The 17,077-nt window shown below is 39.1% G+C and overlaps 1 protein-coding gene across 12 annotated transcripts in view; it reads right to left on the bottom strand.

Moving 5' to 3' along the window:
• Nucleotides 1-17,077, bottom strand: part of MTMR2 (myotubularin related protein 2) — a 92,398-nt gene that overhangs the window by 12,958 nt on the left and 62,363 nt on the right. For all 12 annotated transcript variants that reach the window (XM_070077037.2, XM_017343791.4, XM_089332998.1 and 9 more), the window contains 6 exons: nucleotides 14,647-14,741; nucleotides 14,366-14,476; nucleotides 13,052-13,153; nucleotides 11,068-11,151; nucleotides 5,457-5,606; nucleotides 4,606-4,794 (listed from right to left, as the gene is read on the bottom strand). In XM_070077037.2, coding sequence (XP_069933138.1) covers nucleotides 4,606-4,794; nucleotides 5,457-5,606; nucleotides 11,068-11,151; nucleotides 13,052-13,153; nucleotides 14,366-14,476; nucleotides 14,647-14,655 — 645 coding nt within the window. In that variant the 5' untranslated portion in view covers nucleotides 14,656-14,741. The remainder of the gene's footprint in view (nucleotides 1-4,605; nucleotides 4,795-5,456; nucleotides 5,607-11,067; nucleotides 11,152-13,051; nucleotides 13,154-14,365; nucleotides 14,477-14,646; nucleotides 14,742-17,077) is intronic.

The raw sequence follows: 17,077 nt of genomic DNA on the forward strand, positions 1-17,077 counted from the left end.
ACAAAAACAAATTGGGAAAATCCTGGAGCAGTCACAGGGGTTATATAAAATTAAGTGGTCGTATGATTCACACTTTTGAGAACAATAATACCAACTAACTCATAACTAGTGACAAATGCCTGCAGCGCCGGCATCCCATATGGACGCCGGGTTCTAGTCCCAGGTGCTCCTCTTCCAATCCAGCTCTCTGCTGTGGCCCCAGAGGGCAGTGGAGGATGGCCCAAGTGCTTGGGCCCTGCACCCGCATGGGTGACCAGGAAGAAGCTCCTGGCTCCTGGCTTCATATCAACGCAGCACTGGCCATTGCAGCCATTTGGGGAGTGAACCAACAGAAGGAAGACCTTTCTCTCTGTCTCTCCCTCTCACTGTCTATGACTCTACCTGTCAAATTAAAAAAAAAAAAAGTTTTGTAATTTTCACATTTTGTTCTGCTTTATATTGTGTTGGCTTCATTATGAATCATCAGAAAGCACAACAGATCAATCTAAGGTGTGCTGCTGAAACTGGGAGCTTCTCTGTCCATTCAAAGAGTAGATAAGTATAAAGGGCCAGCAGAACTTAGAAAGGAGCTAACATAGCCTAAACGTTTACAGAGTCTCCTTGCTGATCAGCTAGGAGTCTGGGTCCCATCTGCTATGAGCATACCCAATATTGAGCAGAACAGGACAGAGGCACCGAGATCATGGAAAAGAAGGTGCAGATACACAAATGTGGTAGGACATGGAGGATTACAGTTAAGGTACATACAGCTGTGGGTATGGGTGCAGCGTGGGAGAGTCAGGAAATAGCACAAATAAGCTCTCACATTTTAAAATGCTACATGAAAACAAAAGGAAGCTCAGGGAAGTTTGGTCTTCTAACTTTTGGGTATGCCTAACACCTTTATTTCATGCCTTATAACTAAATCATGAATCCTAAAACTAATTTCACCTAAAATGAGTAAGAGAAGAGGAGCAATGTCGAATCCCATACAAGTCATCCTAAAAAGGGAATAAGTGTGGCCGGCGCCGTGGCTCACTAGGCTAATCCTCCGCCTTGCGGCGCCGGCACACCGGGTTCTAGTCCCAGTCGGGGCGCCGGATTCTGTCCCGGTTGCCCCTCTTCCAGGCCAGCTCTCTGCTGTGGCCAGGGAGTGCAGTGGAGGATGGCCCAAGTGCTTGGGCCCTGCACCCCATGAGAGACCAGGAGAAGTACCTGGCTCCTGCCATCAGATCAGCGCGGTGCGCTGGCCTTGACGGCCATTGGAGGGTGAACCAACGGCAAAGGAAGACCTTTCTCTCTCTCTCTCACTGTCCACTCTGCCTGTCAAAAAAAAAAGGGGGGGCGGGGAATAAGTGGCAAAACTGAAAGCTTCTAACTTCAAGCAAGCTGAAGACAAACAAATGCAGAAATCAGAAAAACTTATTAATGAAGTGATAGAATCTGTGAATAAATTATAAATAAAATGAAAATGACCACTTCAGAAATGTAGACCACATTAGTAGAACTACAAGAGCAAAATTAATATAAAAATTTTTTAAAATAGTGAGAAAAAGTATTAAAGACACTACAAGGGCATAAAAAAGAACAAGAGAGAGTAACAGGTAAAGAAGAGCCAGCATGAATAACATGAATCCCTAAAGATGAAGCCAAAGCATGGAAGTATAACAAATACTAAGAACTGTAACTAAAGATGCTCATGAAAGTTATTTAAAAACTTGAAAATTACAAACTGAAATAGCACACCTGTAAAAAAAAAAAACGATCTGGTACACCTACATGAAGATAAATTCTAGCAAAATAACTAGACTGAAAAATAAAATCCTTTGCACAGCCAGGAGAAAAAAATGGACAGGAAAAAAAAGGATATGTCATTTACCACACTTTTGGAACAATGCCAAAATGAATAATGCATTTAAGATTCTCAAAAGCAAGTATGAGGTGAGGACTTTGTATCTAGCAAAACTGACTTTCAAAGATACAGCATATATTCTGCTGTCAGCATGCAAATATTCAGAAACTGTTATCATGAGCCATTGCTGTAATATTTACTAGGGGACAACTTCCGTTGGGAAAAAAAAGGAATGGAGGGGTGATCTTTTCACATAGCAGTTAAGATGCCATTCGGAATGCCTACGCCCCGTATCAGAGTGCTTGGATTCAAGTCCCAGCTCCACTCCCAATCCCACCTTCCTGATACTGAGCACGCTTTGAGGCAGCAGATGATGGCTCACGTACCTGAGTCCCTGCCACCCAAGTGGGGAACACAGATTGATGTCCTATCTTCTAGTTCCAGGGTCTAGCCTAGCCCAACCTCAACTGTTGTGAGCATCTGGGGAGTGAGCTTGTAGACAGGAGATTTTTCTCTCTAAATTTAAAAAAGTGACTAAAGAACATTTATGTAAGAAATGGCTGCACTGGTCATGAGTACAAAATATAGAGCTACTTATAGAAGGAAGAGGAGAAAGGAGAATATATGCGTAAATGGGAGAATACCTAATTGCTATATGATCTGGCAATGTAGGTATAATACAAAGTATCTTCAAAAATGGAGACAAATCAGGAGAGTGAATGCACAAAGAAATTAACCTTTCAGTAATCACACTGTGATGGCAGTATTAATGTTCTTCTGAGGCTGGAGTGGGATAAAGGAAATGGGTAACTATGGGACATGAAAATTTCATCATCTCTTATGTCCTTAAAAACTATGATTCTTGGTGTTGACATAAATGATACAGATATAATACTGAAGAAGTTATATAAAAATTATTTATACTGACTTTATATTGACAGTATCATGAACAACTCACGGAGTACTTAAAATATATATATATTATCCTAACTCCACTAGAAGCAAAAGCAAGCCAGTAGGAAATGAGTATCCTGAGCACCTAGATTATGGTCTGAAATATCATTTATTACCATTAAAAACTTAAAAGTAATGGTTATCTAGTCTGAGGCAGAAAATACAGATTTCCTGATGACTCTGATACATCCTGTCATACCAGACAGCAAAGATTACTATGGTTATCGCAAAACAATTCAGGATATAACCTGAAAAGACTCCTTCTGACTAAAGATAAGAAGAATATATGCCAGTCCTTACATAGCATCACATTTTATCTTTACGCCCTGTAACTAAAGATTAATGGATAACAGTTTGGGATGCCAGGCCTCTCCTTGGTCCTTTAAGATGGAATATTTACAGTTTAATGGAGAATGCCTGGAACTCCTGATGCCCTCAAACAGCTAAATGAGATGAAATTAATTAAGTACATCCTCCACAGTTTAATTAAAATGATAATCAGGCAAACATTATTTATGATAGGAAAATAACAGAAGTAACCTAAATATCCAACCATAGGTGGTATCATTAGTTACGCCATTAAAATGATGTTAACACATAAATGTTGAGTGACACTGAAATACAAAGTGTATGAGCAGGTAAGCTGCCTAGTTTCCCACTGGAATCCCTGGCTCTGGCTCCTGACTTCATCATCCCACCAATGGAGACCCTGGGAGCTAGTGGTGATGGCTCTGGTAATTGTGTTTCTGCCACACAAGTGGGAGATGTGGACTGTTTCCACCTCCTGGCTCTCGTCCCAGCTGCTGCAGGGCCTCTGAGGAGTGAACCAGTAGATGGGAGTTGTCTGTCTCTCAGTTTTTTTTTTTAAAGGAAGAAAAAAATATACAGTGTCAATTTAAAACAAGCGATTTATATTTACCTCGTTTTGCTTCAAATTTATGTATATGTAGCTTATGTAGGGGCTTCAAGAAGTTGATGAAAAATTTAAATTAAAAGATAATGCACATTTTCCATGTGCATTTTTAAAAGTTTCAAAGCCCCTTTGGACACTTAGGTCTGGAGGTGTAACTAAGGTTTGGTGTTTATCTCTTTAGTCACAGGGTTTGGGTTTTTTAAAATATCCTCTTATTTTGCTTATCTGCATTAACTAATTTTTCTATATACTCATCACTTCTTGTGAGTGAAAAAAATAATTTCTTAAAGCTAAGCGGTACCTCTCCTCTCTCTCCTTCCTTCTCTATGGTAGACTGTCAACTGAGCCAGGATTTCTATTTGCACAATGTTTATTCTACAGCTAACTGCAAGTTCTTCAGGGTCAGAACAGTATGTCTGGGTAGAGGGCAGGCAGAGGACGGCTCCAGTGGTCACTCAGAACACGGCTTCATTATTCTTACATTACTGTACAGAACTTCAGCCAGAGCTCAGCTGTCAGACTTGGAGGAGAGAAAAAAATGAAGAATTACTGAACCTCTGTTTATTATGGAAGTAAGCACAGAATTATGCACTAGATTTGATTAGATGCTTTTTGCTTCTAAAAAACTTTTTGCTATTACTATTATTCTCACTTTAAGATCTCAATGTGCTCATTGGTAAAAAGATTAAACAACTGAAAATCACACCATGGAGAAGGGCCATGATTAGACCCTACATCTTCTGAGATCAGACAAGGTCGGGCGCGTTCAGGGTGGTGTGGCCGTGGACAGACCCTGCATCTTTACCACTGTACAACCTGAGCTCTTCTGCTACATTGTGGCCCCTGCCAAATTCAGCTGACTCATGAAACTACAATTACAATCTGAATTACTGGAAGACAACCTCACCTTATTGGCAACAGCATTAACACTTGGCCGGGCATCAAATATAAACATTTTGTGAGACTGAGCATTGGAATCCATGATGGCTTGAAGGTATTTTTCATCTTCTTTGCTTCTCTTCCCACTCACTCCTACCATGGGCTGACTACATCGAGTGATCGTGGCTTGACTTTCCGGATGAATCCATGATAAAACCTTCATGAAGGAAAAATGATAAAATACCCAAAACAGGACTATAGAAAGCTCTTCTTCCTAACTAGATTCAAAGCCTGACCAGGAAAGGAAATCTGAGGTTGCTAGAAAAAAAAAAATCACCTTTCTTTCAAGCCAACTTTGGCATACAGAAAACATGGCATAATTCTTTAGTCAGACAATAAATTATGAAAGCCACTGATTATTGGGAAGTGTGGTCTCTAGAAAAACTACAAGCATAAGTATCCCCTACTTTTAAAGTTCTATTACTGTATCACTACAACCACCCAACTCCAAATGCATCAGAATCTGAGAATTTTGTACTTCAAATATTTGAGTTGATCTTTTAGGATCTAGTTATTGATCAATAATTTGTATTTACCATCATGCCTAAAACTATGTATAACTATATAAGATATAGTGAATAAAGCAGAAGGAAAATTTATTTTCCAGTTAAGAACCATGCAATTCTGTTTTTATTTTTAAATGTATAAAGATTTTCAACCAGTTTTAATTTTACTAAATAACTCAATTGTCAATATCTCTCTAAAAGACCTGCTGCTGAAGCTATTTTTTCCTGCATCCATTCTCCCATTCACTAACCTCAGCACTGAATGGAGTGAAAAAAACACTTCGCCAACATCTCATCAATGCTTTATACTTACTGGGATCCGGCCCCTTGACCTGAAAGATGCCACTCTCTTTAATTCTTCATCAGGAATATTTGCTGGCACAACCAAGAGAGCAGGGTACGTATCACAAAGTTCATATCGTTCATTAACTTTTGTTACTCTCCAGCTTTCATTTGGAATTCCCTGCATGTGAAATAAAACACAATACTCATTATTAGCTACCTAAAATATTAAAAGGCCAACTTATTCAGTCTCTTATGTCCACTATCCATCTCTTAAAGTGTTGGAATAGATACTGTCTATCAACACTGACTAGGCTTTTGGGTTAAATATTCTAATGCAGGATCTGTGTTCACTTTGGTACCAAATATTATGTTAATTTGTTAAATATTAGTAGAGTGAAAGTCTGGGCTAAGCATATCCAGAGAGAAAGAAGCAGAGTAAGACTACAAATGTCTCCTAATTTAAAAGAAAACACAGTTTTACTCAGTTTGATTGGAAAACTGACAATCCTGCCATTCACCTAAACAAAGACATTTCAGAAGACAAGCACCAAGTGTCCACAAGAATGCTATACATGTAGTGATCATTTACATCAATACAATGAAGTTTTCAATCCTGTATTATAGTGCTAGTAGAATGTTACTTATCTAAAACATATTAGAAAAGCACCCATGTGGGTGGCAGGAGCCCAAGCATTTGGATCATCCTCCACTACTTTTCCCAGGCTATTAGCAGGGAGCTGGATCAGAAGTGGAGCAGCCAGGACAGGAACCAGTGCCCATACTGGAGCAGCTTTACCTGCTGTACCACACCAACCACAACAACCTTACTTCTAATATGGAAAGTTTTAGTGGCAAGACAGAAGATCAAGCTAGCCAAAACACTGCTTTTAATGCATTATGGCCCATTGTCCTAAAAATAGGATATCTATAAGAATTTAGACTGAGCAATAAATATACCACTTATGATAATTTTGAAATAAATAGTATGTTATTGAAATATTTGCAGTATTGAAAACTTGGGACTTAAAGGTTAAGCCAAAGTCTAACTCTCTTTAGTTCTAGACTGAGAGAGGTGAGGAAGCTGTAGAAAAAAAGTCTGAAGCTAGCAGAGGCTGGTTCATGATATTTAAGGAACGAAGGAATCTCCATAACACAAAAGTGCAAGGTGAAGCAGCAAGTGCTAATGTAGAGGTTGCAGTAAGTTATCTGGAAGACCTAGCTAAGATAATTTATGAAGATGGCGACACTAAAACACAGATTTTCCAGGGAAACAAAATAACTTCATATTGCAAGATGATTGCCACCAAGTGATTGGCTAGTGAGGGGAGAAAGGACAGGCTGGCTTCAAAGGACAGGCTGACTCCCTTGGCAGGGGCTAATACACTTGTTGACTTCAAGGTGATAATGCTCAATTACCATTCCAAAAATCCTAGGCCCTTAGGAATCACACTAATTCAACTCCTGTGCTCTAACAAAACAACAAAAAGCTTGGAAGAGAGCACATGTGTTTACAACATGGTTTACTACAAATTTTGAGCTCACTGTTGACAGCCACTGCTCTGAAGAAGAACAACAACAACAACAACAAAAATATTCCTTTCAAAATATTACTGCTCACTGACAATGCAGTGTACCTGGTCACCTAAGAGCTCTGATGGAGATGTACAATGAGATTAATGTTGTTCTCATGCCTGCTAAAAACATCCACTGTGCTGCGGCCTGTGCATCGAGGTTTGTTTTGTTTTGTTTTGTTTTGTTTTTAAGATTTATTTGTTTATTTGAAAGAGTTCGGGAGAGGTAGAGGGAGAGAAACAGTAAGAGAAAGAATTACAGATCTTCCATCTGCTGGTTCACTCCCCAGATGGCCACAAAAGCCAGGGCTGGGCCAGGCCAAAGCCAGAACCCTGAAACTCCATCAGGATCTCCCACCTGGGTGCAGGAGCCCAAGCACTTGGGCCATCTTCCACAGCTTTACCACACACATTAATTGGCAAGAGAGCTGGAAAGGAAATGGAGCAGCCAGGACTTGAACCAGCACTCTTGGGATCCCAGCACAAATGCCAGCCCATAAAGGAGTTTTTTTGACCTTCAAGTCTTTTTATATATGAAATTAACTTCCTACGGCTCAAGCTGCCACAAATAATGATTACTCTGATGGATCTAGGCAAAGAAAATTAAAAACCTCAAGGAAAGGATGTGTCATTTAGAGATGCCATTAAGAAATTCACAATTCATAGAAGATGATATTAACAGGAGTTTGGGAGCAGTGGACTCCAGCCCTCATGGATGACTTGAAGGGCTCAAGATCAGGTGAGGAAGCAACTGAAGAAGTGGTAGAAACAGCAGGGGAGTCTCATGATGTGAAGGAATTGCTGCAATTTCACAATAAAACTAGAACAGATGAGGAGCTGTTTTTTACTAATGAGCAAAGAAATGGTTTCTTGGGATGGACTCTATTCCTGATGAAGATGCTGTAAACAATGTTGAAATGAAGGCTTTAAAATATTACATAAAGTTAGTTGATACAGCAGCAGCAGGGTTTAGGAGGACTGACTTTAATTTTGGAAAGTTTTATGTGGGTAAAATGATGCTGCAGAGAAATCTTTCACAAAAGGAATAGTCACTTGATACGGCCAACATAATTGTTATCTTATTTTAAGAATTTGCTGGGGCCAGCATTGTAGTATAGCAGGTAAATCTACGCCATGATGCCGGCATCCAATATGGGTGCCAGTTCAAGTCCTGGACGCTCCACTTCTGTTCCAGCTCCCTGTTAATGTACCTTAGAAAGTAGTGGAGGATAGCCCAAGTACTTGGGCCCTTGCATCCATGTGGGAGACCAGGAAGCAGCTGCTGGATCCTGGCTTCAGAATAGCCCAGCTCTGACCATTGAGGCCATTTGGGTAGCGAACTAACAGATGGAAAACATCTCTCTCTCTCCCTCTATCACGACCCCCCCCCCCCACAAATGCTGCTCTTTCAAATAAATAAATAAATCTATAAAAGAAAAGAAATTGCTAGAGCCACCCAAACCTTCAACAACTGCTACCCTAATCAGTCAGCAGGCATCAACATTGATGCAAAGCTCACCAGCAAAAGGTTATGACTTGATGAAGTCTCTGGTGACTTAGCAATAAACTATTTTTCAATTATGGTGTTTATATGTTTTTAAACTTAATACACCTTATAGACTACAGTATATAGAATTTTTATATACACTGAGAGACAAAAAATGTGACTCAGGGTTCTGGAGCAGAACCTGTAATATCTAAGGTATGCCTGTAAATTCCTGCACATGTACACTCTCCTTGAGTTTACCAGAGAATCCAAGAAACGAAAATCTAGACTTCATTATTCTTACCCTAAAAATCCCAACATTTTGGGATCTAACCTTAATTATCAGATACCCTAACCCAGAAGAACCTAGCCTTTTGTTTCTATCTTCCTTGCTTCCTTAGACCCCCAAAAATCAATGGATTATCAACATTACTATCAATAAGACACATTCCAAACTATCCCCACAGGATAGAAACACATGAAATGTAAGCATGATTTCTGGAGGTTACCCTTCATCTTACAGTGGCCTTCTTAGTTACAACTACAGAGAATTTTTAAATTGTATTCTCTCAGTTATCTGATTAATATGAATATACCTATTTTTCAGTAACACCTGAAATCTTTATTATAAGCTACTATAGACAATTTTGTCTGTAAGAAATTATAGACTATCAGCAGCAGAAACAATTACTGTTTAAAACAAGTTTGATATTGGAAAAAAAATCTACAGTGGAATGATGTAAAGCATGGGTCTAGGGCCAGATTTCCTAGATCCCACATTTAGTAGTTACATACAATTCAGTGCTCCTGGGACTCAGGTCACTGCATATGTTATGCAGACATTACTAGAACCTGCCTCACATACTTTTTTTTTTTTTTCTTGACAGGCAGTTAAAGACAGTGAGAGAGGGAGACAGAGGGAAAGGTCTTCCTTCCATTAGTTCACTTCCCAAATGGCTGCTATGGCCGGCACTGCGCTGATCCGAAGCCAGGAGCCAGGTGCTTCCTCCTGGTCTCCCATGCGGGCACAGGGGCCCAAGCACTTGGGCCATCCTCCACTGCACTCCCAGGCCACATCTGAGAGTTGGACTGGAAGAGGAGCAACCAGGACTAGAACCCAGCGCCCATAAGGGATGCCAGCACTGCAGGCGGAGAATTAAGCAAGTGAGCCACGGTGCCGGCCCCCGGCCCCCTCACAGTATTATTATCAAGACCAAATACTTGGGCCAGCACTGAGGCACACTGGGCAAAGCTGCTGCCTGCAGTGCCTGCATCCTTTATGGGAGCCAGTTCAAGTACCGGCTGCTCCACTTTCCAATCTTGCTCTCTGCTATGGCCTGGGAAAGCAGTGGAAGATGGCCCAAGTCCTTTGGCCCCTGCACCCGCGTGCGAGACCCAGAAGCTGCTCCTGGCTCCTGGCTCCTGGCTTCAGATCAGCCCAGCTCCAGCCATTGTGGCCATTTGAAGAGTTAACCAGCGATGGAAGACCTCTCTCTCTCTCTCTCTCCCTCCCCCCCCCTTCCTCCTTCTCTCTCTCTCTCACTCTCCCTCCCTCCCTCCCTTCTTCCCTCTCTCTTCCTCTGCTTCTCTGTAACTCTTTCATATAAATAAATCTTTTAAAAAAAGACCAAACACTTTTAAAATGAGCAAGAAAGAGCTTGACATATATTTGTGTTTTATGTGGTTTAGTAAATAAAGCCAATACATTGACGAGACTTGTTAGTTGATGAGTATTTACAGGCATGTACTATGAGAACACTTTCCTAAGCATCATTCATGCATTCACTAATTACCAGATATTTATTGTCTTCTATGTGCCAGGCACTGGGCTATAGCCCAAAGATAAAGCAACAAGAAAACAGATAATAGTTCCTACCCTCATGGAACATGAAAAATGTCAAAGAAATAGGAGAGAGATCTCTCCCAAAGTAAGTAATACTGAGGAAGAATTAGAAAGCAAATGTCTCAGTAGAAAAAATAAAAGGGTAACAAGCATTAGTAAGTATTTGTTACATAAACTGAATCAAGGTAGGCTAGAAAACACTTGATGAAGGTACCAATAGGAGTTTTGTTTTATATATAAAGTGAATAATTCATACAAAACGTAGATGGATGATTCCTAATACAGTTACGGATCAAAGTAGACCCATGCTATCCTTACAATGCTATAACATGATGTGTGTCCTCTGTGAAAATGACAGTCTTTCATAATTCTATGTGGCATTAAGTTATGGGCAATAGAAGTACTACGAATTTTTTTTCAAAATTAAATTATAAAGAAAAGTGAGTGAATAATGCTGAATGGCATATACGAATATGAAAATGTAAGCATCTTATTTTTAGCTATAAAATTTGTAAACATTTTAAAATAAAGTAATATAAACTTTTAATTAAGATTCACAAAAGATCATCTGCATATTCTGGAAAGAAAACAAAAGGAAAGGTAGCCAAACACTCAGGATTACATTTCAGTTAAAACACAAAAACAAATCCTAAAAAGTTCATATGTACCCGTAAGTTTTGTTTGTAGTGAAAAGAATATAGAAAACTTAAACTGGAAGAAAAAAAAAAAAAGAACATACCTGCCTTCTATATTCTAAAAGTGGGTCATACAGTTTCCATCCATTTTCAGGGAACATTTCTTTGTATTCAAAAGCAAAAAGAGGCTACAACAAAGTAAGCAGAGTTAATAGGTAAGAAAGACATTTAAGAAGTTAGTAAGTCAGAAATATATCCTTATCATACCCAAAGCACTTTTCTTTTTCTTAAGAGTGATTGACTGACTGACTGACTGACTGATTGATTTGAAAGACAGAATGAGGAGGGAGGAAGGAAGGGAGGGAGATTGACCTTCCATTCGCTGGTTCACTCTCCAAAGGCCACAATAACCAGATCTGGGTCAAGTAGAATCCAGGATCTCCATCCTGCTCTCTCACATGGGTGGCAGGGATCTCAATACCTGGACGCTTCTGCTTCCTTCTCAGTCACATTACTAGAAAGCTGGATTGAAAGCATAGTAGCTGGGACTTAAACTGGAACTCCAACACCAGTCCCCCCGAAGATTTTATTTACTTATCTGCAAGAATATTTTGTATTGGCATCCTTTTTTTGTACTGTTTCATTTTTGTTTTATAATTTTGAAATATTATTAAATACATTATTAAAAAATATAGAAATGCACCAGGACCCACCAAACAAATTGATCAAATGTTAACTTACCAGCAACTCTGGTAGCTTATTTAAGCTTAATTCTACATATTAAACAAATTATATTTTAAAAATTGCCTCTTAATTAACAAGTCTGACATCACAGGCAGCAGCAGTTAAGCAGCTATGAAGTTTTTGCTACCTTTTCTAAAAAATTTGAATAAGATTTTTATTTTTGGCATGTAATTTGTGCACCAAAAATAATTTATTGTGGCATAATGGGTAATGCCACCGCCTGCAATGCCAGCATCCCATATGGATGCCTGTTTGAGTCCCTGCTGCTCTACTTCCAATCCAGCTCCCTACTAATGTGCCTGAGAAAGAAGTGGAAGATAGCTCAAGTCCTTGGGCGCCTGTACCCACAAGGGAGACCTAGAAGAAGCTCCTGGTTTGTAGCTTCAGACAGGTCCAGCTCTGGCTGTTGTAGCCATTTGGAGAGTGAACCAGCAGATGGGCGATTTCTCTCTGTCTCTCTCCCTCTCTCTCTAACTCTGTCTTTCAAATAAATAAATAAATCTTTTCTTTTTACCACTTTATAAACATTGAGGCAGAAACAGTAATAAGGAAAAAATGGGACATGGGCATTTGCCTAGAGGGTTAAGACAGCTGCATCCCACATCAGAGTGCCTGGGTCAGATTCCTGGCTCTGGCTCCTGAATCCACCTTACTGCTAGTGCAGACCCTGGCAGACAGCAGTAATGGTTCCAGTACAACTGGGTCTCTGTCTCACATGTGGAAGACCAGGACTGCATTCCCAGCTCCAGGCTCTGTCCAAACCAATCCCACAGGCGTGTGTACCTGTAGGTGTGTGTATCTCTGCTTCCAAAATAGGCAGAGATAAAAAAATGAAACTACAGTCAAAAGACCCACGTTAATTCTAAATTCTACCCCTAGTTGGGTCCTTGACTAATTGCTTACCTGGTCCTAGTTTCATCTCTAAAATAAGGATAATTAATATTAACCACAACAGGGATACTGTGGAAGTGAAATAACAAATGAGGGATCCTAACTGGAGCAGGCACCTAGTAGGAATCTCCCTCCACAACTGCAGCCTTAACTGTCAGCTCTCAATTTAAAAAGGGATTTCAAATCCTGTTGAAGACTTCATCTAGCTTTTTCATCATGGAAACAACCTGGATAGAAAGATCAGGCAGTTATAGAATGATAGCCCTGGAATGGACCTTAGAGATCAGCTAGTCCAGCATCCTCACTTCATACCTAAAGAAACTGGTCCAAGAAATTAGATTAAATGTAAGCTATACAAGGATAAACATAAATGTACAGACTCTGCATAGACAAGTTTCTTTACACCAATAATTACACTACAGATTTTTTTTTCACAGAGAAGAAATAGTTTACCAGGTTATTAGAGACAGGAAATGCATATTTCATTAGATTCTCAAATATTGATCTTCTTGTTCGCCCCTCAGGTTTATGAGCAAATCGTAAATTCCTAATATCCTAGAAAAGATTTAAGATCCAAGTTAATCATAGTTTACTGACTTTTTTATCAAATGAATAAAAAAGGATACTTGAAACTATCTTGTAAAATGTTAGAATTTGTAAATGTGGGATGACAAAAAAAAAGTAAAATCAAAAACAGCTCCTGGAGGCAGGGAAATTATAATGATTTATTGGGAGAAAAAAGGAACACAAAGCATCCTGATGCAAGGCAGAATTCAGATAGTAGAAAATGTACAAATGCTTATAATCTCATCAGGCGAATGCAGGAGGCAGCAACTGCAGTAGGCCTCAGAGATTAGAGATAAACATGCTGTGTAAGCCCACTTTTGTCATGAACTTCCCTATAAAAATCCGATCCGTTGTTGTTATACTTCAATCATGTCTGGTGTTATTGTCCTACTTACTATTCTTTCCACTGGACAGCCTCTTCCTAATCCCCCACTGCTAGACGAGTAAACCAATTTGCCTAAAGGTCTTCCTCCATTCCATTCCATATCCCACTTCTTCTACCATCTGGTAAAAAAAAACTCTGAATAGTCTTCAGCGACATCATCTAGGCCCCACAGTCAGGTCTAACGAGCTCCCTTTCATTATTGGTCCTCAAGCAGTGTTCTATTAATGTAAATATTCATGTTCTGGTTCAATGGTATCTTAGCAGCACTTGGAAAACAATGGGGAATAAGAATAATTGCCACAGTGAGGTTTCACCTCACCCCCATTAAAATGGCTTTCATAGAGAAATCAACAAGCAACAAATACTGGTGAGGAGGTGGGAGAAAAGATAACCTAATCCACTGTTGGTGGGAATGTAAACTGGTGTACTCACTGTGGAAGACAGTATGGTGATACCTCAGAAATCTGAATACTGACCTACCACATATGATCCAGCCATTCCACTCCTGGGGATTTACCCAAGGGAAATGAAATCAGCATATGAAAGTTATCTGTACCCCTATGTTTATTGCAGCTTAATTCACAATAGCTAAGATATGGAATTAACCCAAATGCCCACCAACTGAAGACTGGATAAAGAAACTGTGGGGTATGTACACCATGGACTACTACACAGAAGAAAAATAAGGAAGGAAGGAAGGAAGGAAGGGAGGGAGGGAGGGAGGGAGGGGAGGGAGGAGGAGGGGAGGGAGGGAGAGACTCTATTAGACAGCTTTCCAAGTCAAATAAAATCACATACATAATAATAACATTTACCTTGCACACAGTTTCTAGTCCATAAGAATTTTCACCTCGACTAGAAGCACCACCAATTTTTTCTACTCTATTTATCACACCAAGAGAAGCATCTAAAACAAATGGGGGATCCTAAAAGAAGAAAACACAAGACAAAACTGGGCAATCAGCACTGTATAATTGTGGCTGATGAAGATCTTAATCAGAAATCTTTTAATTAGAAACAATCAAAAGTGAACAAAGTTGGCTGCAAACAACATACATACACATATACATACAACAATCTAACGCGCAAATCTTACCCGTTCCATGCTTTTGAAATATAATCTGTAATTCGTGACAGTCAGAGTTCCTCGTACAGCACCAGTGAATGGACATATATAGGTTACATCTTTGGCTGAAAAGGCAAAAATGTCCACAGTTTACTATATACTCTGTGCTATTATAATCTTCACATAAACTTTTTCTGCTAGTCTAATTCACACTCAAAAATCAGAGAATCAATGATTCCAAGTGATCTCAGAAATCGAGTCCAAGCTTCCAATCTTGTACTAATTTGGGGAAGGAATGTAGAATAACTAGAAAGGACTAAACTGTGGAATGGTATCTCTCTCCGTGAGCAGAAACAGAAAGAACAAAGACGGCTACCATGCCTGTTGGACAAAGAGGTGCACTGGTAATGGTGGTAACAACAGTAAACACTTTAAGGCAGTCCCTGTTCATTTTTATCACAATTTCTAAACTTCCTGACCTATCTCCTGCTCTTCCTCTGGCCATAGTCCAGCTGGTCAATACTACTTTGTAAACACAGAACACAATCATTGTATTCATGGATTTCAAAATTTCTTTCATACCAAAATAAACTTTTAATGCCACTGCCCATGAATTCTTTGAAGTCCCTTCATGAAATACCAGAAATTCCTGATTTGATTTTATATATGGTGAATATATTGTAGGTGAAATGTATATGAATATCATTTTTTTAGAAAAATTATGAGGATCGTATGTTCCTGACCAAGCCAGTAATGTCCAACTTTGTAGAGAAATAATCAAAGCAATGTTTTACTAGATAATAAATTATGCATTTTTAAAACATGTATGAGGTAGGCATAACTCGGCAAAACTAGATAAAAAATATTACCTTAAAAGGAGAATCCACAATGCTCAATACAAGGTTTTTAATCCTAAAATATTTACAAAATTATACACAATTTTGTGGAATAAAAACTTTCTGAGAACCTTTCAAGTGGCTCTGGGAAAACTCAGGGCCATGAAATACATTTAATAAGGTACAGCAACTTGACGTGGCTTCTTATTCATCATTTTGAAGGACTGATTGCTTTGTATGGAATTTGAAATGAGACTGATCTTTTATCAATCACTTTTAATCTTCAAAATAGTTCCCTCAGGGTTGCTCCAGTATGAGCTACATTTTTTAAATCACTATTTCCAATGCATGTTTCATTGAGAGGGGACCTTTTAATATAAAAAAAAAAGGCATTTTACAATGATACACAAACTTGCCTTGTACACTTTTTTTTGTTTGCCTTTATGAATTTTTTTCCTCAAGTAGGAAAGCTTTACTCAATGTTACTAAAACTTTTCTGGATTCCTTCCAGAGACAGTTATCTTACTCAAGTCAGAAATATCAGTCTTATTATTCTGTCACCCACATAGGACACGCCCCTTTTAGTTCAGTGTTTTTGGTTACACTTTCCCCTCTATTCTACAATCATGAGAATGTTTCTAAGACTGAGAGTACTACTGGAACATATGGGTTAGTCTATGCTACCGCTACCATGGTTAGTCTTTGCTTTGTTCCGTCCATCTATTGTTCCCTCAAGCTCAGTCAGTCTGAGAGCAAAGGACAATCACAACCAGCACTGGTGACCTCCCTCTTTGTAGAGTTTATAGAGCACTTTTCACCTGAGCACCCACTTAACATTCTTGACCTTAAAAATAGTTTTACATGAGACTACCAGGGCTCAGAAATGTGGAATAAATTGCCTGATGTTTCAGAATCACTAACTGCTATGATCGAGCTTTGTACTCAGTTGCTCTAAAACTTAAAGCTCTCCCCAGCACATCATGCTTCTTCTCTTTTCACAAAGCTCAGCCACTAACTAAGCACAGTGTTTCACATTTGCCTCCTTTGTTCAAGACTGAATTCCTGCAGTGTGGGGATACCTCCACTCCTGATGTGACCAAGCCACAATACTGAGACTATTACTGCCCTAAGGCATGCTGTTGCTATTGCTAACATTGCTTTAACTTTTGAAAAAACCTATAAACTAGAAATTTGTATTAATCCAACTAGAAATTTAAGGCCTTTTTTTACATGAAAACTTAGACTTTTTCCATTAATTTTTGTACAGTAATCAAGTCGATATAGATGATTTTAAATTAAGATGTTTAAAATTACATTTAGTGTTCTAAGTTTCACAATTGTGACAGTAAAATAATTTCGATTTACTAATCTCAAATTTTCACTGAGATCCCAGAGGAAGAATCCATTGTTTCTATGAGGTATACCAAAAGTATCCTGAGAATATATATCCATGAGGAGGATAATACATATATCCAAATAAATGTAGTACATGAGAGCATGCAGTCTAATAAAAAAAAAAAAAAAAACCACCCTACACAACATGAAGAAGGTATAGCCCATTCAGCTATGGGAGTCATTCCTCCATGGCAGGTATCCTCCAGGTGGACAGAGATGGTGAGAAAGTA

Source organism: Oryctolagus cuniculus, chromosome 1 (assembly GCF_051225735.1).
Source record: "Oryctolagus cuniculus isolate XC-2025 breed Fujian yellow rabbit chromosome 1, ASM5122573v1, whole genome shotgun sequence".
NCBI lineage: Eukaryota > Metazoa > Chordata > Mammalia > Lagomorpha > Leporidae > Oryctolagus > Oryctolagus cuniculus.